Source organism: Ictidomys tridecemlineatus, chromosome 2 (genome assembly GCF_052094955.1).
Source record: "Ictidomys tridecemlineatus isolate mIctTri1 chromosome 2, mIctTri1.hap1, whole genome shotgun sequence".
NCBI lineage: Eukaryota > Metazoa > Chordata > Mammalia > Rodentia > Sciuridae > Ictidomys > Ictidomys tridecemlineatus.
The window spans coordinates 71,457,932-71,479,314 of record NC_135478.1 but is presented as its reverse complement, the minus strand read 5'-3'; the positions used below and the strand labels follow the sequence as shown (position 1 = coordinate 71,479,314).

The following is a 21,383-nucleotide window of genomic DNA, read 5'->3' as shown; positions in this document are numbered from 1 at the left end:
CACACCAGTTTGATCACAGCCACAGTATAATATATCATCTCAAGAGGAGTAACAACCTCAGCAAAGCCAGATTCTTAAATATTCACTTTGCCTGTACCAGGCAGTATATTTAATGCTTGGAATACATTAGTATCAATCCTTAAGAAAAACCCATTCACTCATCAATGAACATTGCCTATACCTCCTAGGAGCCAGGCACTGTCCTGGACACAAATGAGAATGATGAGAAATACAAGGTGTCTGCCCTCACAGAGCTTGTATCCTATGGGGCGCTTCTTTAAAAGTACAAACTTCTTTGGTCTAAATCTCAGTAAAGACACGTAAATCAATACAATAGAATACAGATCCCAGAAATAGACTTCACACAAATATGGTCAATGTGGTTTTTTTTCGTGGTACTGGGGATTGATCCCAGTAGTGTTTTACCACTGAACCATATCCCAGCCCTTTTGAATATTAGACAGGATCTCCCTAAGTTGCTGAGGCTAGCCTCAAACTTGCAATCCTCCTGCCATAGCCTCCAGAGTAAATGGGATTATAGAAATATACCACCACATCCTGCTAGTCAGTGCAGGGGTATTTTTTTTTAACTCTTTTTAATTTTTTTTTAAGTTGTATATGGACACAATACTTTTATTTATTTTTATATAATGCTGAGGACCGAACCCAGTGCCTCACACATGCAGGACAAGGACACTACCACTGAGCTACAACCCCAGCCCCATCAATGCAGTTTTGATAAAGGTACAAAGACAATGATAACCTTTCAACAGATAATGCTAGAACAACGGGAACACATGCACACATGCACATGCATGCTCTTTCCCGCCCCTCTCTCTCTATATATAAAGAAACTCAATCAGGGAAATTCAAGTTAAAACCACAAAATACCACCCATTAAGATGGCCACTGTCAAAAACCAAACCAGAAAATAGAAAGTGTTGACAAGGATGAGTAAACTAAAACCCTTACATATTGTTGATGGGAATATAAAATAGTACTGTCATTGTGAAAAACAGAAGTTTCTCAAAAATTAAAAATTTGTGCACTTATGTGGATAGCAGCATTATTCACAGCCACCAAAAGGTGGAATAACCTAAGTGTCTGGAGGTGAATGAATGGATGAACAAAATGCAGTATATGCATACATGAAATACAAATCAGCTTCAAAAAAGTAGTTCTGATACATGCCACAATATAGATAAACCTTAAAAGACAATATGCTCAGTGACATAAGCCAGATACAAAAAGGCAAAATACTGTATGATTCCACTTGTATGAAGTATCTAAAGTAGTCAGACTCTCAGAAAAAGGAAGTAGAATAGTAGTTGCTGAGGTATAAGGGAAGGGGAAGAGGGCAGTTTTTCATACACTTTGGGTTTTGCAAGATGAAAAATGTTGTAACGATCTCTTGCAAAATAATGTATATATGGATAACACAGTTGAACTTCAAATTTACAAATGGCTAAGATAGTATATTTTATGTTATTTTTAAATTTTAAAAATTTGCAACAATTATAACAAAAATAAACAAAAAATAAACCTTACTTCCAAGAATCTAGTACTATTCCTATTTAGAGAAAAGATGAGTCTCTTTTATGTCCTTTCAAGTAGTCTAGTACTATTCCTATTTAGAGAAAAGATGAGGTTTCTTTTTTGTCCCTCTTGGGACCAGTTTCCCAAATAGGGTGAGAGAGAATCCACCTAACCCTTAAAAGCACATAGAAATATAGAGGGATTTTAAAGTCCTAAGGGTAATTTTTGGTTTTGAAATGGGAGTCTTGTTATGTTACCCAGGCTGGCCTCTAATGAAATTCACCTTTTATTTTCTTATTCTTTTTCTCCCTGCCTCTAGTGTGAGGGATTTGCACTAGAGCCTCATACATGCTAGGCAAGCACTCTAACACCAAGCTATATCCCCAACTTCATCTAAAGTTAACATTAAAACTAAACAACACAACTCCTTCAGGAACACTGAACTGGAAATCTAAGACATCCTGAAAGGAGACAATCCCAAGGCCCAGATGTAACAGGCAGCTTTGCTCCAGCTCCTCATTCAGGCTAGAATACCCACTCACAAAAACACTCTATTCAAAGATGGTACAGCCTAAAAAGCTTTATTTCACACATTAATTTGAAAACCTAAATGAAGAGGAAGACTCAACACACAGACTCCATCTGAGGGTTATAGTTTAGGGTTAACTAAGTTATTGCACACCAAGTGCTTAGCAGAGTGCATGATGCTCAGACAGGGGATGGGGTGGAGGTGATGAAGACAAGGATAGCAACAGCTAAACACCAAGGCTGAGACTGCAGGAACACGCTGGGAGGGAATGTGCTCCACTTCTGGCAAGCTGAGTGTGAAGCTTCTGAAGGGCATCACATGGACGCAGCAGCAGGAAGGGGGCAACTGAGACTGTGGCACTGATAACCAAGTCTAGGGGAAGAAGATAAGAAAAGCAGGATGGAGAGGTTGAAACTGAAAAGACAAAAGAAACAGAGGGAAAAAGTGCTGAGGATAATGAAGTACCTACTGAAGTTGTACAATGTCAGAGTATGAGTTCTAGGTTGCCCAGGTTTCAAATACCAGCTCCACCTTATAAGCTCCATCTTAGAAGCTGTGTGACCTTAGGCAAGTCACTTACTCCTCCAAGCTGTATCTTCATCTGTAAAATAAGATTAATATGAGTACCCACTTCCTATAAAAATGGCATCACAACTCACATTGCAATTAAAAAGTAGAAACATGAAACAGCATTTAGTTAGAATTTTATGTCATTTTTGTATGTTCTACTCATCTTTAGAATTACCTTCTATTTTTGTAATATGTTTGACATATAGTTATATGAAATTTTTCCTTTCAAAGTATCTTTTTCTGATATTTTTGTAAATGTTTCTTAGGAGGTAATATATTGGGCTGTGGTTGTGGCTCAGTGGTAGAGTGCTTGCCTAGCATGCATTGGGCACTGGGTTTGATCCTCAGCACCAAAAAACAGAGATTGTGTCTACCTAAAACTAAAAAAATAAATATTTTTTTAAAAAAAGAGATAATATATCTACATGGCTCAAAATCCACAAGGTCCATACAAAAGGAAGGAGGTAGATTATTAACAATCATCCTCCCAAGCTTCAGGATATGAACACATGCGTTCATGCCTTTGTTCACAATGACAATGTAATGAGATCATAAGGGGAGGCCACTAACTAGCTTGAACTGGTCACCCAAGACCCAAAGAGTTGTAAAAGCATCAGTGTCCACATAAGATGCTGGTGGAGTCATTGAAGGGCCTTAATCCCTTGAAAAGATGGCCTTCCTCAGGCAGTAGGGGCTCTACTGGCAATACACAATGCTTTTATGATTTTGGAATCATGTACTCAAAACAGCAGTCCCAAGTGTCCTGTTTCTGCTTCTACTTAAAAACTATGAAATTATATCAGCCAAATTAATTATCCTTTGAGCCTCAGCATCTTAATTTTTAAATCAGACCTCCCACCTGCCTCACCCCTATAAATGGTTGTCAAATAAAGGATATGTACAAACTACACCAAACTCCTGAGCCAAACTCAACCCCGTTTTAGCCACGCCCAACACCAGAATATATACAAAGACTCTTGGAGTCCAAGCCTGTGGCACTAGACAGATATGAAATACAAATGGCAATGGTTGGTTGAATTGAGAGGTTACTAACCAAACTAACAAGCTCATATAATACCACAACTAGAGTCCAAATGACGGAGACATCTTTTTTTTTTTTAAATCTCCAGAGAGAAAATGAAACAACAACAAAACAAATAAACAAACAACACATTGGTTTGTCAAACTCTTGGCAAATCAATATAAAACTAGGCCAATGAGGTCTCAGGACTCAGGAAAGAAAAATAATTATTTTTAAAATATTCAATTATTTTATAAAATAGTTTTTAAATAAAAACTTACTGAATAATTTTAAATTGACAGCAATGATACCACATATCCCTCATTCAGTGGCCGCTGCTGTTAACAACTTAATAGCACCACCACACATTGGTCACAACTAAGAAACTAACAGTGGCACATTTCTATTAATTGAATTATACTAACTGTTCCACTGATATCCTTTTTCTATTTCAGGATCCAATCCAGTATACTCTATTGCAAGGAGTATTACAAAGTAATTTTTAATACAATCCCATCAGAAGATTTTAAAGTTAACAAAACAATATTAAAAAAATTTTAGCATTTAAATTTTATTTGGCCACTTTTTTACTAAGTCATCATTTGCTCAATATAATATAAATAATATACATTCACTATAGAATGGAAATAATTTTTAAGCAGGGATGGGTATAGTTCAGTGGCAGAGCACTTGCATAGCATCCATGAGGTTATAGGTTCATTCACCAGCTCCATAAAAAAATATTATAAAATTAAGCAAATAGCAATGTATGCTAGCGAGAGACGGCATATCAAAACTATCAAATCTACTGGGTTGGGGCTGTGGCTCAGTAGTAGAGCGCTTGCCTAGCAAGTGTGAGGCACTGTGTTCAATCCTCAGCATCATATTAAAAAAAAAAAAAAACTATAAAATTTAAAAGTGATTTTTAAATTAAAAAATGAGATGTTTCTTTACCTATCAGTGTGATGAAATCAAGCTTGTGATAATGCTGAGATTACTGTATCACCCTCAATATTACTTAATAAGAGGAGTTTCAAATCAACATAGCTTTGAACCAAACTATAACACACACACAGGGCTGGGGATATAGTTTAGTTGGTAGAATGTTTACCTCTCATGCACAAGGCCCTGGGTTCAATCCCCAGCACCACAAAAAAACAAAAACACACACATAGAGATATTAAGTACCTCCTGAACCCAATACTCTTGAGTATATACTAAGAGTATAAAAAGTCAAAAAGAGTTGGAGAAAAAAATCTGAAACTCTTAGTGTACTTTGGAAACTACTGAATGTGCACTGTATGATTACGTAAATGAGTAAATCTATGATGTTTTTGGGAGCCAAGGTTCTCATTTTGGAAAAGGATGATAAAAATATGGAACAGGAAAAGCAAGCAATAGTGTGATGCTGTACTGGAAATAAAAGAAACAGTATGAATTAACACAGGTATAGAGACAATGCATGCATGTTTACACATGCTCACAGACAGACGCTCTTCCTGGACAGACTGAAAGGACTATTAGCAGCAACATTCTCTTAGCACCCAAAACATTAAATAATATCTCCCAAAACAAGGAACCAGGAATCTGTGGAAAAAGGTACAAGGAAGAGCTGGTCAGTGATACATGTATAAAATCCTGGTGACTGGGGGAGGCTAAGGCAGGAGAATCATAAGTTCAAGGCCAGCCTCAGCAACTTAGAAAGACCCTCAGCAACTTGGTAGGGCCCTGTCTCAAAGTAAAAAATAAAAAAGGACTGGGTAGTTGTAGCTCAGAGGTAAAGTGTCCCTGGGTTCAGTTCCCAGTACCAAAAAAACAAAACAACAAAAAAAAGGTACAAGGAAGGGAATGGAAACGCATCGAATATAGAAGCTAGTCTGAAGGGGCTAATGCTTGCCAAATCAATTATAAGCCTCAAAAGGAATGCTAACAGTAAGAAGTTATGACACGAGAGAAAAAAGGATCATGAGTCCATATTAATTCTAAAAGATGAAAAGGAAAAAAGGGAAAGCTCTATTTTATAGAATACCAATCAAAATAGAATGATAAGGAGAAAATCATGATTTAGCAACCATCATCATGATAAATAATTTAGACAAAAATCATCAATGAATGCTTTAAAACACTGGGCAAAGCTATCTATCTCACCTGACCAAGTAGGCAAAATAGACATTCCTGGAATAGCCTGACAGTAGGTGCCTCCTGAGGGGATGCACTGAGGGTGGTTCAATGTCCTGAGGCACTATTCCTGTCAAACTGAATATTTCACAGGGGAAAAAAATCTGATAAGTCCAAAATGAGGAAAATTCTGTATGATGATTGTACTCCTTTTTAAAGACAATGGTATAAAAGACAAAGTCAGAGAGCTGTTCTAGAATTTAAAAGATGCATGTGACAATTAAATGCAACATATAATTCTAAGGTGGAACCAAGTTTGAAAAAAGAATAAGTACTAAATGGAACAACAGACAAGTTAGGATATAAACAGTATATCTCTATAAACTGCCTAAATTTGGTAACTACTGTAGTTATAGAGAATGAACTTAAAAAAATGTAAACTGAGAAATTCAAGATGAATTGTCAACAAGTCTACAATTCAGTTTCAAGTAGTATCGCAAAAAAGAAAGTGTATGTGTACACACATACAAACCAAGTACACATGCAAATGTTTGGTGAGTCAAGGGTTAACAATTGGTAAATTTGAAATTTGTGTGTAGAAGGAATTCATGCTATTATACTTGCAATTTTTCTCTAGGCTTGAAATGTTTCCAAAATAAAAAAAATCTTTAAAAAGAATAAGTTTATATATACTGATCTATATAAATCTCCAAAATACATTGTTAAATGAAAAAGAACCATTTCACTTACGTAAAAAGTTTGTGTAAATATCTGTAAATGTAGAAGAAAACCATCATTTTTTTCCATACTGTCCAGACAAGATCATCTATAACCCTTGGGCTTACTCTGTGCCCGTGATGTACCATACCAATCTGCACTAGACCCCAACACATGAACAAGGTGGAGGAGGGGATCCCAAGGTCTTATCCCACTACGAGGATGGCCAATAAACCCAGTGGCAGCCAGTGTTACAAGCAAACTCTTTGCATCAACAGACCAATTTCAATGGAAGTACATGGCTCAGATCTGCTAACCACCCTGTACTGACCCTTGGTGGACTCTCTATTGCAGCTCTGCCCACTGCCTAGCCCCTGGCATGCCCCAAGCAATCCCCTCCATAGCTTTTAACTCAGTGAGTCAGCATACCTGCCAAGAATCTACCCTCAGTCTTGTCCAACAGGAACCAGCTGAAGGAAATGGACAACAAGCTGACCAAACTAATGGTTATGGTCAAAGACAGCAGAAGTTAGGTTACAAAGAGGGGCCAAAAGGAGGAAGGGGCAGAAATATACACTAAGGACAATGACCAGCCCAGGATGACTGAATCAACAGAGAGAAAAAGGAAGGTGGAGGGGAGAGAGAGAAGGCCAAGAGTAGTCATGCACAGCTCTCATATCCAATGAGCTCTCAACCACAGCCTGCACGATGCATTGCCTGGGGAAAGGCCAAAAGAGGTCTCACACAAGGGCAGGCCTGTTACCAAGTCCAGCTGCCAAGCAAGCCCAGGGGAGCCCCCCTCCCCAGGCTGAATGGCTGGTGAACTTCAGGGACGATACCTAATAACCAGAAGCCCTCAACTCTATCACCTTTCAACCCAGCTAACACCTGAGGAGCAACCTCCCCCAGCACAAGGCCCAGACCACCTGGCTCTCTCCCCACCAGCACCCCCCACCCCACTTCCCACCATCCTTCAAAGGCATTCCTGCTGGACAGCCACAAGGCCTTTATCCTCCTTGCCACTCCGCTAAGGGCAGCTGCAAGGCCCACTTGCTAAAGGAACTATTGCTGTTTATGTCAAAATATAAATAGCCATTTGTACATTTGTTCAATAATGATTTCTGAGTGCCAACTCTGCTTAATCAGGACATGAACACAGCAAACTATATATCCCACACCAGGCTCTCAGGATTACTAACATGCTCTACAGAATGCTAGGGAAACTAATGGTCACCAAATCCTCAACACCCAGACAAAAAAAGCATGTATGATGAAGAAATAAAGAATATGACAAGGAACAAAATTGTGAACAATTCTGGCCCTGTCCAAAGCATGGCAGCTGTTTTGGAAACTCTCAGAAAGTCATATATGCTCCTTTAATACCACTAAGATTCTGTAGCACTCACTGTGTGGCAGACACAATTTAAAACCACTGCACTTTACTACCTCCTGGAGGGAGCCCTGACTCAGGAGTCATGCCTATATTCACATACATAGTCTTGCACACAGATTCAGGGGGTAACCCAGATGTCCATCTGAGAATAACACTAACAGTTTATCTGTTTGAAGCATTTGCTTTCTATCACTTTTGGAACTTTATACTTACCCATTTTAACCCTCACAACATCTCCATGAAGCCCTAATATCATGTCCATGTTCCAGGTAAGGTAATCAAGACACAGAGAAGTTTCAAAGGGAAATGCAGAACAGTCTCAACTCCAGGCAGTGTTGCTTTAGGATCCATGCTCTAAAACCACCACCCAAACTGCCTCTATCTAACCTGGATGAATCTTGATCTATGCCCAGTCACTCCTTTTACAGACAGGTCATTCATGAAGCACAACCACATCTGGACTTTACTATTTCCTAGGTCATCCGAACCTACAGCCCTCTGCACTCCAAACACAGGCTCATGAGCCATTCATCTCCAGCCTGGATTTGCCCTACCAAGGTCCATTATGTCTATATAACAGGGCACAAAGCTTAGCTTGAAATTGCAGGACAAGATGTGTTAGCTTTCATTAACCCTCCGAAGACAATTAATACACATCAAGCCAAAAACAAAATACAGCTGTTAACCATTCCTCAAGCTCAGCAAACTATAGACCCCACATCAGGCTCTCAGGATTACTAATCTGCTCTGCAGAATGCTAGGGAAACTAATGGTCATGAAATCCTCAACACCCAAACAAAAAAGCTGTATGATGAAGAAATGATTCATCAACACACAAAGAAGATATTTAATCTGCCATAGGTTCTCTACTGGATTCTAAATGTTACTACTGACATATTTCACTGAGAGTCAAAAAACTACTAAAAGTTTTCCTGAAGTCAAACACCAAGGAGGCAAAAGAACTCTCTGATGGTCAAAGGTTCAAGTATAGCAGGGGAAGGTGAGTGACTACTAGGTCATCACTATCACTACCAAGAAGACAACATGCAGCTAGATCAACTACCATCACTGCTAAGAGAACATGTACACAGCTAGATCTCCTCCCACCACTGCTGAGGACTACTCATCCAGCAGTTCAAGAAGTATCCAGGGGAAGAAATGATAAGGAAAGTAGCCACAAGGTAGTCCTGGGAAGCAGAACAGGAAAGGAGAGGAAGGCACAGTCTAACAACAGCACAGATATAAACAGGAACACATATTCACTCCTAAGACCGGAATCACCAACCGCAATAATAACCCTAAATGGGCTGCAGTTATAGCTCACTGGTAAAGCGCTTGCCTAGCATATATGAGGCATTGGATTCAATCCTCAGCACCACATAAAAATAAATAACTGGGCATGATGGCACACGACTAAAATCTCAGTGGCACAGGAGGCTGAGGCAGGAGGAATGTGAGTTCAAAGCCAGCCTCAGGGGGCTGGGGATGTGGCTCAAGTGGTAGTGCGCTTGCCTGGCATGCGTGCGGCCCAGGTTCGATCCTCAGCACCACATACAAACAAAGATGTTGTGTCCGTTGAAAACTAAAAAATAAATATTAAAATTCTCTCTCTTTTAAAAAAAAAAAAAAAGCCAGCCTCAGCAACTTAGCAAGGCTCTAAGCACCTTAGTGAGGCTCTAAGCATCTTTGCAAGACTCTGTCTCTAAATAAAAATACAAAAAAGGGCTGGGGATGTGGCTCAGTGGTTAAGTGTCCCAGAGTTCAATCCTTGGAATAAATAAATAAAGGTATTATGTCCATCTACAACTGAAGAAATAAAAAATAAATAACTGTTAACATGCACTGATACCTATTCACTTCCATTAGGGTCAGCCTAAGTTTTAACCACAGGACTACTTATGGCCTCAAGATCTTCCCCACAGGACATGACCATGATGCAGTGCTTAGCATGGATCAGGTATTAGTGAGGGCAATGGAGCCACCTCCTGCTCCCTGAATAGCTGACATGTTCAGGCGTAAAGGGCCAAAATGTATTCAACTTACTCTCAATGCTATTCAGGAAAAACATTATGTGTTTTTAGTGTATACCTATGTACACACACAAGGGCACACACTTAGACACATGCATGGGGTTAGGATAAAGCAAATAAACTAAAATGCTAACAGGTAAGTCTGAGCAAAGGATATGCAGTGGGGTTTGGGTTTTTGTTTTGCACTAATTTCATTCTTGCAACTTCTCTTGAAATTTGAAGTTATTTTCAAATAAAAGGTTTCCCTTTTAAAAAAAAAATAGCAATTCATTAGCCAGTGAAGCTAAAAAGTTATGTTCTTTTTGGTTTCCAACCAAAAAGAATGAAACTGTTAACCCAAAAGTCAAATATGCCAGCAGGATAAGTTCTACAAAGTGTCACAGGATAATGGGCTATAAAGGAAAGCACTCAAAATTTAAAAAGCCAAAGCTTCTCAACTTTTCAGCTACTTCTGAGTTTTGGCTCCTTCCACTTATAGGAAAAGTATTCTCTTCCAATTCACCAATCCATGCTACTCCACAGGAAAGAAAACTCTGGACATCAGAGGTGAAAGAACCCTGAACTAGAAGGCTGAGCTTAAATCCCAGCCATGCTGTTCACCAGCTGTGTGACCTTAAGCAAGTCACTTGCCTTTCCCAACTAGCTTTGCCAGTAATACAAGCAGGACAGCTGCTAATCCTGCTACCTCACCAGGAGGCCTGGCCTGGCAAAAAGTTTTTTATAGGACTAGAAATGGGCAAGCAAAGACAGACCAGGGTTCTTGGACTACGGCCTTGCTCAGAAGCAAGTTTTCTCAACTACATATGATGGAATCGCCCTGGAGAGAGATTTGGCTTAATCTACATCTCTGATTTTGTTTCCCAAGTAAAGACTGAATGAGTTTTTAAAAAATATATTTTTATTAGTTATTGCTGGAACTTTATTTATATGTAGTGCTGAGAATTGAACCTAGTGCCTCACACATACTAGGCAAGCACTCTACCACTGAGCTACAACCCAAGCCCAACAGAATGAGTTTTAAGATGAGCAACTGATGTTGCATTTCCTGCACAAGTAGGAAAAAGACCAACGCCACAATACCAGTTAGCAACTCCTAGAGAACCCAGGTTGCTTTCAGTTATTTCAGTACAAATCTCTGATCCTTCTTTTTCCCCACACCCTGGAAGGACGTAACACACATCAGTGGTGACTATGGCCAACTACAGAAAAAGTGTGGGGGGAATGAGTGGGGGAGATGAAGGGATTCCATCCCTCAGACCATAACATTCAGAAAGAAAAAGGTTCAATACATAGAGAATCCCCCCAGGACTTATCGGGGACAGAGGCAGCCTGGAACTCCACAGCTCAGGTTAAGAAAACTGTTCAAAGCATAATGTGAGGTTCTCTTAAGACCAGGACTGAACATTCACAGAGTGAACAGGGACACAGCCAAGGGTACATAATGAGGGGACAAGTAGACTCCTAGGATTAAAATCTCATCTCAGTCACTTAGCTTTATGAGCACTGTAATTCAGTTTCTCCATCTGTAAAATGGGGCTAATAACAGTCTACAAGGGACCATCTGAAAGTTAATCAATACATAACACATCTTCAATCAACCAAGACCAAATATATATTTCAAAAGAAACTTTGGGGGAGAAGTGAGATTACAGGGAACAACACTATGTCTGTGGAAGTTCCCAAGTAGACTCAGAGGAGTAGCAGAAGGAAATGGAAGTAACTAATACGAAGAAAGCTGAAAAAGCAAAATTAAAAGGTATTTTTTTTTTACAAAAGCCTGAAGGTTCTGATTTTTTAAGGAAAACAACTTCAAAAAGGGCAAAAATAATTTGATTCTGGGGATTACAACATGGCTAAAGCAAAGCTGAACAAGCAACTTCCCACTGAAACCCTGGAAGGGACAGAGATCACCAATGACCACATTCATACTCCACAGGAGCTAGTAAGCTGTCTGGCTGATTAAAAGAACTGAAGTGCATACATTTTGTAATTCCCATTATTTCTTATTACTTATCCAATTTTTTTTGTTTACTTTCATTCACTAAGTCAGTTCAGACTGACAGCTTTGCAGATATCAATAGTGTGTGCTACTATTTTAAGGGAATAATATGTAGAGATTTTGATTAGTTTAACAGTGCACTTAGAAAAGAACATCTCAGAGCAAGTAATCTACTTGAAAATATTTGTATATATTATCTAACTCCTAAATATAAGCTTTACAATTTTAATGTTTGTTCCAACAAGTTTTACAATTTTAATGTTTTGGCTTTCCTTACTTCATCTTAATTATAGTTTTGAATGTTACTTTTATTTACTATAAACTGTTTTATTGATTTCTTCTTTCCTTTTGAATTTTGTAAAACAGAAATTTAATACACAAGTTAGAAAAAAAGTCACATAATTCTAACACAGATAGATGGGGTTCTGAAGGATTTGTATTAAATATTCTTAAACTCAAATGACCTTACACCTATTTCAGCTTTAACAATAGAATTTTACTTGAGCAATATTTGCCCATATTCCAGTGTAACTAGTGTAACTTCAGCATTTAACACCTGCGGTTAAATCTAGTAGTCTCATTTAGCTCTGCAGTACTGAATGTTTTTCCTTGTTCAAGATGTAAATGAATATATATGCATGTATATTGACTGAATACACTTTTTAAAAAATTGTAGATGGACAGAATGCCTTTATTTATTTTTATGTGGTCCTAAGGTTGGAACCCAATGCCTCACACATACTAGGCAAGTGCTCTGCTACTGAGCTACAAGCCTCAGCCCCTGAATTAACTTTTGTAAATATAGTAGTTTTACACAGCCTTTAAAAAAAAAAAAAGAGTCAGGCACAATGGCACATACCTGTAATCCTCAGTGGGAGGCTAAGGCAGGAGGATTGTGAGTTCAAAGTCAGCCTCAGCAACTCAGCGAGGCCTTAAGCAAATCAGTGAGACCATGTCTCTAAATAAAATTCAAAAAAGGGCTGGGGATGTGGTTCAGTGGTTAAGTGCCCCTGAGTTCAATCCCTGGTACCAAAAAAAGGAAAAAGAAAAGAAACTTTGGTGAAAAATCCTGCAAGCATATGCTGTCTCTCCACCACTCTGTGAAAGGCTCTGCCCTGTAGCTTGGCCCTATTCTCAGGGATAACACTGAGAAGGAGTCAGAGGATACCATCTCCACCTGCCTCCCTCCCAAGACACAGGTTCTAGCTAGTGCCTCTCTTAACACCCAAGTATGGTTCAAAACCAGACAAAAAAGAGAGCAAACCAAGACCAGGGGCTTCTCTTTCTCAAAAAGGAGAAGTTCCTTCCTCTCACAATCACCAAACAGGCAAACCTCTGCCTGGCATTCTAAAGAAAGACACTAAGCAAATATGTGAAGAGGCACACCTGAGCATTCAAAGAAAACATCTGGCCCAGGATGAGAATTGTCCTAGTTGCCTAATGAAAGTCAGGGGCCAGTTAGATCCCTGAGATTTTTTAGGGCAATCCAAGACACCACCCAAGGGCTGCTGAAATAAGAAAAGCCAAAACATGTTTTTGATACGGAGGGATATGGAATTAAAAGGATAACTTTGCTCCCTCTACTGGAGCCTCCCCATTTCATGTCTCACTCAGACCCCAGAATGAGCTTCCTGCAGTCTTACTCTACTTCACAAGTACAAAAGAACAGACAACTCTGCCAACCTGTCTCTAGGCTGCCACACTTGGGGTACTCACTCCTTCACAGGTGCAAAAGGACAGACAACTCTGCCACCTTCTCTGGGCTCCCATGCTCAAGGGGTACTCAACCAACAAGAATGTACCTAGACTCTGCCTCCAGGTCAGGAACTCCTAAAGGGAAGGGCATGTTCTCTTCATTTGAACACTCCCAGTGATGGGCAGACATCAAGCATTCACATACACTTTCTTTACTGCTTCTGGCCGTCTGGTAAAATATGTTAATGGGGAAAAGGAGTTAAAGACATTGGTCACTTCCATGATCCAGGCAGGAGATGCTGGACCTGAAACCAGAGGTATGCTAAAGATGATGGGCATTATGTGTGACTTCATCTCCAAGCCCAGTGACCTCATATGAAAAACTGGGATTCAGGAACCACAACAGGATTGTTTTACCTCTCTAAAGGTACACACATTTATGAAGAATTTAATGACAAGAACCCACAAACTCATCAACTCTGTACCCTCCTCATAGGCAAACTTTTTCATGGCTTCTATCCCTGCCAAGGTCATTCCACAATGAGCTTACTCAGCTTACTCAGAGAAGCCAGGGAAACATCACTGATTCTGTTCAGGTTAAGCATGGGCCTAGGGCACCGGCCACCAGGTTGACACTGGGGAAGAGGCAGACATTCCAGGCAGATGACAAAGGCATGAAGCCCAAAGTGCAGCATTTCTTTCTTTTCTTTTCATTTTTAGTTGTAGTTGGACACTTCACATATGCCAGGCAAGCATTCTACCACTGAGCCACAACCCCAGCCCTTAAATGCAGCATTTCTAGGATGGTAACCTGGATAGGTCAACAAAGTGAAGTACACATCTCTGTGTTCCCACCTCATCCTTGATGTCACTCTCAGAAAATGGCCCTGGGCACTTCACCCTTTATAGGACACTGTCTCAATAACAAACCAGTAAGAATCAGTCAGAAATCAGCCTAGTGGTGCAAGCCTGTAATCCCAGCGAATGAGAGGGCTAAGGCAGGAGAATCAAAGTTTGAGGACAGCCTTGGCAACTTAGTTCTTGTCTCAAAATAAAAAAGGGTGGGAATGTAGCTCAGTGGTAGAGTGCTTGCCTAATAAGTAAGATGTCCTAGGTTCAATCCACTGTACCAAAAAATTAAGAATTGTACTATTCATTGGACTGAAGTAAAGGTGACTGTATTAATACACACATTTTCTTCCATCTAAGAATCTTTTTTCCTGCTCACTAAAATATTTTGTAGCCGCTTAAAAGAACAATGGGTCTGCAGCACAGGATAAATGATCCTTCCTTAAGGGGGATCTGATTTTCTTGGTGCAGTTCAGGGATACCCCACATAGGCAGAAAAGGGCCCTCTAGTAGTCATGGTTCTGATTTTCCACCAAGGGGAGTTCCAAAAGCATTTAATCGCATCACACAAATGGAGCACAGCTAAGAGTCTGGCACCACGGCGAAGTCTCTGCCCTCTGCACAGGGTGCTTGTAGACCTAGTACCTCCTCTAGATCGGGCTCTGCGCTGAGGATTTCTCTGGTGCAACGTCTCACAGGATAACAAGCCACCCAGTCACCGCTGTCCTGGGCTGAAAGGTTGTACCAGGCCACAGGGGGGCGGACGCCTGTGAAACCAGGTGCCTCCAGGAACTGCTCCCGGCCCCCAGCCCTCCAGGTCGATCAGGACGTTGGGGCTGGCCGCAGGGCGCGCCCAAGGCGCAGCTCCTGGCCGGTGGCTCTCAGGGCACGCAGTGCTCGGTGGAGGAGGATCCAGAGGCGACATCCTCGAGGACAGAGCGGCAAGACCTGCAAGGCGCCCGGTATCAGGTACCGGAAGCTAGAGCTTGCGCCCAGCAGCCGGTGAACCAGACCTCACCCATCTCTTTCTCAGACGCGCACCGCCTGAGGTAGCTGAGTGTGGAGGGTGGTCCCGGCGCTGGCCCTCGCCGGACTCCCGGCCGCGGCCCCGCCCCCCGCCCCGCCCCCCCACCGCGCCGCGCACCTGGTCGCAGCGGCTCAGTAACTGTGAGCACGAGTAGGAAGAGCAGCAGAAAAGCCCCGCTGTCTGCTTTGGGCACCATTTATCCTCCGTTCATCGTCCCCGGGGCGGCCGCGTGACCCCGCGGGGAGGCCGGACCGAGCCGGGGTGAGGTTCGAAAGGCTGGACCCGGGCTAGTTGCGGGGACTCCGCGAACGAGGACTCCGGTGGGGCCGCAGCGGGACTGGGCCGTGGTGGGATCGAGCAGCGGCGAGGCAGGGCAACAGACTCGCACTCACTCTAGGCCACAACCTCGGGCACCGACTCAAGCTCCGCGCAAGATGGCGGCCGTCCTGTTCGAGCCCGCGCCGCCCCGCCTCCAGCCCGCGACGCTGGCGCGAGCCAATGACCACCAAGGGGGGCGGGGCCCGCGCGCGCTCTGCTGCGTGCAAATCTGGGCTAGGCAAGGAGCGGAGTCTGAGCGGAGGGCCTGAAAAGGGGAGAGGCCTAAGGCCGGGACGGCGGGGAAAGAGACTGAGGGACGGTCCCTAAAGGGAGCAGGCCTGAAGCATTCCATTGGCTAGGCAGAGGGGTGGGCCTTGGGGGCGAGATCTTAGCGGCTGGGCCACCCAAGCGTCTAAGGTCCTACAGAGCCAGGATTGAGCAGTGGGAGAGGGGGAGGGGGAGGAGTGAGACCGCAATGACTGACTCAGAGGGGCGGGGCCTGGGGGCGAAGCGGAGTGGTGTCGCGGGAATAGCCAATCTAGAAGTCGAAGCAGGACCCCAGAGACGCAAAGACCCAAAGGATCTTCACACTGGTGGACCCACGTCGTCTTCGATACCCAACAGTGCACCCTAAAGTGGCATTTTAAGACTGGACTGCTTGGGGCTGGGAATGTGGCTCAAGCAGTAGCGCGCTCGCCTGGCATGTGTGCGGCCCGGGTTTGATCCTCCGCACCACATACAAAGACATTGTGACCGCCGAAAACTAAAAACAAAATAAATATTAAAAAAAAAAAAAAAAGACTGGATCGCTGTGGAGGATGAAGGAAGAAAACTGGAGGAGCGGAGTAACGGGGAAGAGGGTCAGTCCTGTAAGGAAAAGACAGGTGTGACTTCACCAGCACACAAAACTGAAAGTTTAGCGACTGGGGAAGCTGAGGCAGGAGAATCACAAGTTCGAGGCAAGCCCTCAGCAATCTAGCAAGACTCTGTCTCAAAATAAAAAAGGATTGGGGGTGTAGCTCAGTGGTAAAAGCACCACTGTGTTCAATAACCAATACCAAAACCAAAAAACAGCAAAACCTGAAAGTCTTAACAGATGAGTAAAGGGGCTAAGGGAGTCACACAAAGAATAACAGAAAAGCCCAGATCCTAAAGACTGGAGCAAAGCTGGCCTCTTCTGGAGGATGGACCTGCCTACACACTGGGAGAGGAGGCGAAGGCATAGAGGAAAGCACTGGGTAGAGATGAGAGATGATGCTAAACTCTCTGGGAACAAAACTCCAAGTGCTGACTTTGCACCTGTCATCATGAATAGGGTGAACAGGGAGGAGAGATAACAGATGGGGCATCCTCAGCAGGAGGGATAAGCAAGCTGTCCACCAGCTAAACACCAGACCTGGCAGTATGGGTGGTCAAGGCTAGGAAAAGTGAAGATGAGGAGCACAGAAAAAGGGTAAGGGTCAAAGCTAGTGGGATCCCAGCATACCCTGACCCACCTCCATCCCTTTTTCCAGCCTGTGACTCTTGAGGTATGACAGAGGGTACCTTACTCTCTCTCAATGTGGATAAGTCAAGGTCAAACCCAAAGTTAGGCAGACCTTCAAGGGATCATACTCTCCCAGGACACAGCCCAGATCAGGTGCTGGACTAAGGGCTTGTCACAGCAGAGGGATCCCCCTGCTAGCAGAAACCAAGGTCCCTGTCCAGTGCTGCCCTTGTTGCTTGTGCCATTCTCAGAGCATTCCCAGGAGCAGCTTCCAGTACTCAGCATACTAGGTCCAGCCTTTTGCTTTCCCCCAGATCTGTCCTGGGAGCCCAGTCAGGACCATAAGCTGGGCAAGGGCCCTAGGAGGGAACTTACAATCAAGAGCAGAATTCGAGTCAGTTGTCCTCGAAGAAGAGCCACTGTAAGAGAAGCAGGCCACTAAAGGTTTGGATGAGGAAAGAAAACTACAGAGAGGTGGAAAGTCTAACCAAATCTTGCAATGAGAGTGCAAAGTCCTGCTTTCCCAAACTGCAGCAACTGATTCTTTGCACCTCATAACCCATCTTCACCCTTCTTCAGCCTTGTTCTGGGCCCCTGCAAACTGCCTGTGTGAATAATGTCAAGAGCTAAAGGGAGGAAAAGAGGTCTGGATCACTTTCCCTGACACAAACCTGTGATGTCACCACAGCCTAGCTCTTTCCCTCCACCAACGGTTTTTGCCTCTCTCAGGGTGGTTTTCTCTATACTCGTCCTTCCATGTGGGCCAGGGGTCTGTAACTACCTTAGGGTACCTATACTACCCTTGGAGTTCCCTACACTCTGCTTTCACCTTGTAAATCATCCCTTAATTAAATCCTCCTCAAACTATTGTAAATTCAGTGTGTCTGCTGTTTCCTGTTGAGACCCTGACTGATAGGACCTGCCCTAGATTCTCTAGAGTGACCTGGTTTGCAGTCACCAGCGCCATCACTCCACAAGCAAGCCTGGTTATGGTTTTGGAAACATGGGCAAACATTTGTATTCCCTACAACCCTCTCTTACCTCAAGTCCCAGCCAAGCATGAGGGCACTCTGCTGGCCTTCAGTCTGCTCCAGCCCACTGGCAGATCCTCCCAGGGTTCCAAGTCCAAGCCAAAGCCTCATTTCCCTAGGGCACTCCTCCTTTGTGACTTCACCCACTGAAGTCACCTGGGAGACAGTGCTGAATGTTCCATCTTAGAGTCTTGGCCTCTTAGGAGGCAGGGACAGCAGGCCCGGCCAGCCCAGAGGACTCTCTGTCTACAGTGTAAATGAGGACACTGCTGGCCCATGTCCCGCAGGGATGTAGAGGGCAGCCTCAGAGGCACTGGGCACTCCCGGCACCATGGATGACGCTGCCGTCCTCAAGCGACGAGGATACATCATGGGGATAAATTTGGGAGAGGGCTCATACGCAAAAGTCAAATCCGCTTACTCTGAGCGCCTAAAGTTCAACGTGGCGGTCAAGATCATCGACCGCAAGAAAGCCCCCACAGACTTCCTGGAGAAATTCCTTCCCAGGGAAATTGAGATTCTGGCCATGCTAAACCACCGCTCCATCGTCAAGACCTACGAGATCTTTGAGACATCAGACGGCAAGGTCTACATCGTAATGGAGCTCGGGGTCCAAGGAGACCTCCTTGAATTCATAAAAACCCGGGGAGCCCTGCAAGAGGATGATGCTCGTAAGAAGTTCCACCAGTTGTCCTCGGCCATCAAGTACTGCCATGACCTGGATGTCGTCCACAGAGACCTCAAGTGCGAGAACCTTCTCCTTGACAAGGACTTCAACATCAAGCTGTCTGACTTTGGCTTCTCCAAGCGCTGCCTGCGGGACGAAAGTGGCCGACTGATATTAAGCAAGACCTTCTGTGGGTCAGCAGCATATGCAGCCCCCGAGGTGCTGCAGGGCATCCCCTACCAACCCAAAGTGTATGACATCTGGAGCCTTGGCGTGATCCTCTACATCATGGTCTGTGGCTCCATGCCCTACGATGACTCCAATATCAAGAAAATGCTGCGCATTCAGAAGGAGCACCGTGTCAACTTCCCACGCTCCAAGCACCTAACAGGAGAATGTAAGGACCTCATCTACCGCATGCTACAGCCGGATGTTAACCGGCGGCTGCACATTGATGAGATCCTCAGCCACTGCTGGGTGCAACCCAAGGCACGGGGTCTATCCTCTGCAGCCATCAAGGAGGGGGAGAGCTCCCGGAGCATTGACCCGCAATGGACCCCTGAACCTGGCTCTGACAAGAAGTCCGCCACCAAGCTGGAGCCTCGGGAAGAGGCTCGAGCTGAGGCACGACATGAGACACGGCCTGAGACAAAACCTGAGGAGGATACAGTGCAAGTGGCCAGGCAATCAGAGACCCTGGGCTTCAGCAGTGAGCAGATGATCAGGGAATCAGAGGAAGGGCCTCCCCAACAGCCTCCAGAGACACACACCTAGTGAGCCTCTTGCAGCCCAGGGGGCTGGCAGGGAATGAGGCAGAGCTCATGGCTTGAAGCCTGAGCCCAGAAGGAGTCAAGGGATGAGCAGAGAAGGAAGACAGTCCCGGATGAGCCGCTATTTTCGTCAGTTTCTTCTCCCACCCTTTGAACTTGGTAACTAACATGGCTAAAGAAGCAATAAATCACTATATTAGTGCAGACCCCGAGGTGAATGTCTTTGCCCCACTGACTGCAGTCCTGGGTGCCCCCTGGCTTCCCACTCAGATTATGAATTCTCACTCCTGGAAAAATATATCCCAGTGTGCCCAGCTCAGACTGTGACCTTAGGACCTGGCTAAGGCAGCTTTTCCAGGTGTTGGGGAGACCTGGAGGGGCATGGGTCAGAGCAGAGAGTTGAATGAGGAAGATATTGCTTCCAAAGGAAGGTCTATGAGTGCTGATTAGGGGTAGGAAAGGGTAGAAGGCTGAGAAAGGCAACACAGTTGCCTGCAAAGGAAGGGTGGGAGGCCAGGGCCTCTCATACTGGGATAGCTGGCTCTCTGCATTTGAAGCTGAGTTCTAGACTGATATGCCACCATCACCCCTTGGCATGTATTACATAAGCTTTCCAGTCAGTGAGGGTTGGGGGAGAGACTGCAGAGGGAAGGACAACTGTTTTTTTTTTTCTGTTCTGTCCACCATGGGACATGTTCCCCCCATGTCCAACTGGCACCCAATTCTCAACAGTGCCCTGTGTTATATCCCCACCATGGTCATTCTTCAGCCCAGGAGAAGTGAGAGACTCAGCTGGATGGCCCAGCATGTTCCACAGTCCTGTGTGGCCTTGACCACATCCCTTCCCCAGCCTGATGCCAGGGGTGGCATTCCTTCCAGAGGTAAGAAGCTGACACTAGCAAATAGAATAGATATCCTCACAAAGAATGCCGGGACCCTGTGGACAAAGAAGGCAGGTACCAGTATCCCATGAGGGGTATGGCCTGCACTTGGCACTACTGATTGCCATGTGCTGCATCCCTACTTGTGCCTTGTCCCAGGCAATCCTCACTTGGCCACAGTGGCCCTTCTCTTCACCTCACATTGGATAACCTCGTGGGGGGTGGTGCTAAGGGCTTAGTACACATACACAAAAACAAGAGCATTTAAAATCACTCCTCCATCTGTATCCCAAACTTGGAAACACCCCAACTCCCAAGACTCTGGGAAAAGGTGAGGTCTAGTGAGATCCCAGCATCCCTTCCAACATTCAATTTACTTTCCTCCCTGGCTTCTCCCTCACCCCATAGCCCCTTCCCCTCCCATCACCTCCCACAGGAACCCCCTTCCTACACCCAGTCTGGCCCCTACCACCCACAGGATGGATTCAAGTACCTAACCTCTTAGGTCTTCTCAGGCTTGGCCTTCTCCTTTTTTTAAATTTATTTTTTAGGTGTAGATGGACACAGCACAATACCTTTTATTTTTATGTGGTGCTGAGGATCGAACCCTGGCCCCACCTATGCTAGACAGGTGCTCTACTCCAGAGCCACAATCCCAGCCCTGGCCTCCTTTAGACCCATCCTTTCTCTGCTGGCCTCCTAGAGATGACCCAGACCCCCATACCTCCATCACACACTAGTGCCAT

The 21,383-nt window shown here is 44.1% G+C and overlaps 3 protein-coding genes across 8 annotated transcripts in view; 2 read left to right on the top strand and 1 right to left on the bottom strand.

The window, feature by feature from the left end:
- The window catches only part of Dgcr2 (DiGeorge syndrome critical region gene 2), an 86,619-nt gene extending 70,680 nt beyond the window's left edge, over nt 1–15,939 (bottom strand). For 2 of the 6 annotated variants that reach the window (XM_021732688.3, XM_078038776.1), the window contains exon 1: nt 15,602–15,938. In XM_021732688.3, the coding sequence (XP_021588363.1) occupies nt 15,602–15,680 (79 nt within the window). In that variant the 5' untranslated portion in view covers nt 15,681–15,938. Of the gene's footprint in view, nt 1–2,534; nt 2,667–15,601 lie in introns of all 6 variants that reach the window. The other 4 variants (XM_021732685.3, XM_005334517.5, XM_021732686.3 and 1 more) reach the window with 3 other exon arrangements.
- Tssk2 (testis specific serine kinase 2) overlaps nt 15,115–21,383 on the top strand; it is an 11,170-nt gene continuing 4,901 nt past the window's right edge. The window contains exon 1 of the mRNA XM_005334522.4: nt 15,115–15,506. The gene's annotated coding sequence lies outside the window, so the exon portion shown is untranslated. The remainder of the gene's footprint in view (nt 15,507–21,383) is intronic.
- On the top strand, nt 16,080–19,960 carry Tssk1b (testis specific serine kinase 1B). Its single transcript, XM_005334521.4, has one exon. It carries the CDS (start codon nt 18,651–18,653, stop codon nt 19,758–19,760), a length of 1,110 nt encoding a protein of 369 aa, XP_005334578.1. The 5' UTR covers nt 16,080–18,650; the 3' UTR covers nt 19,761–19,960.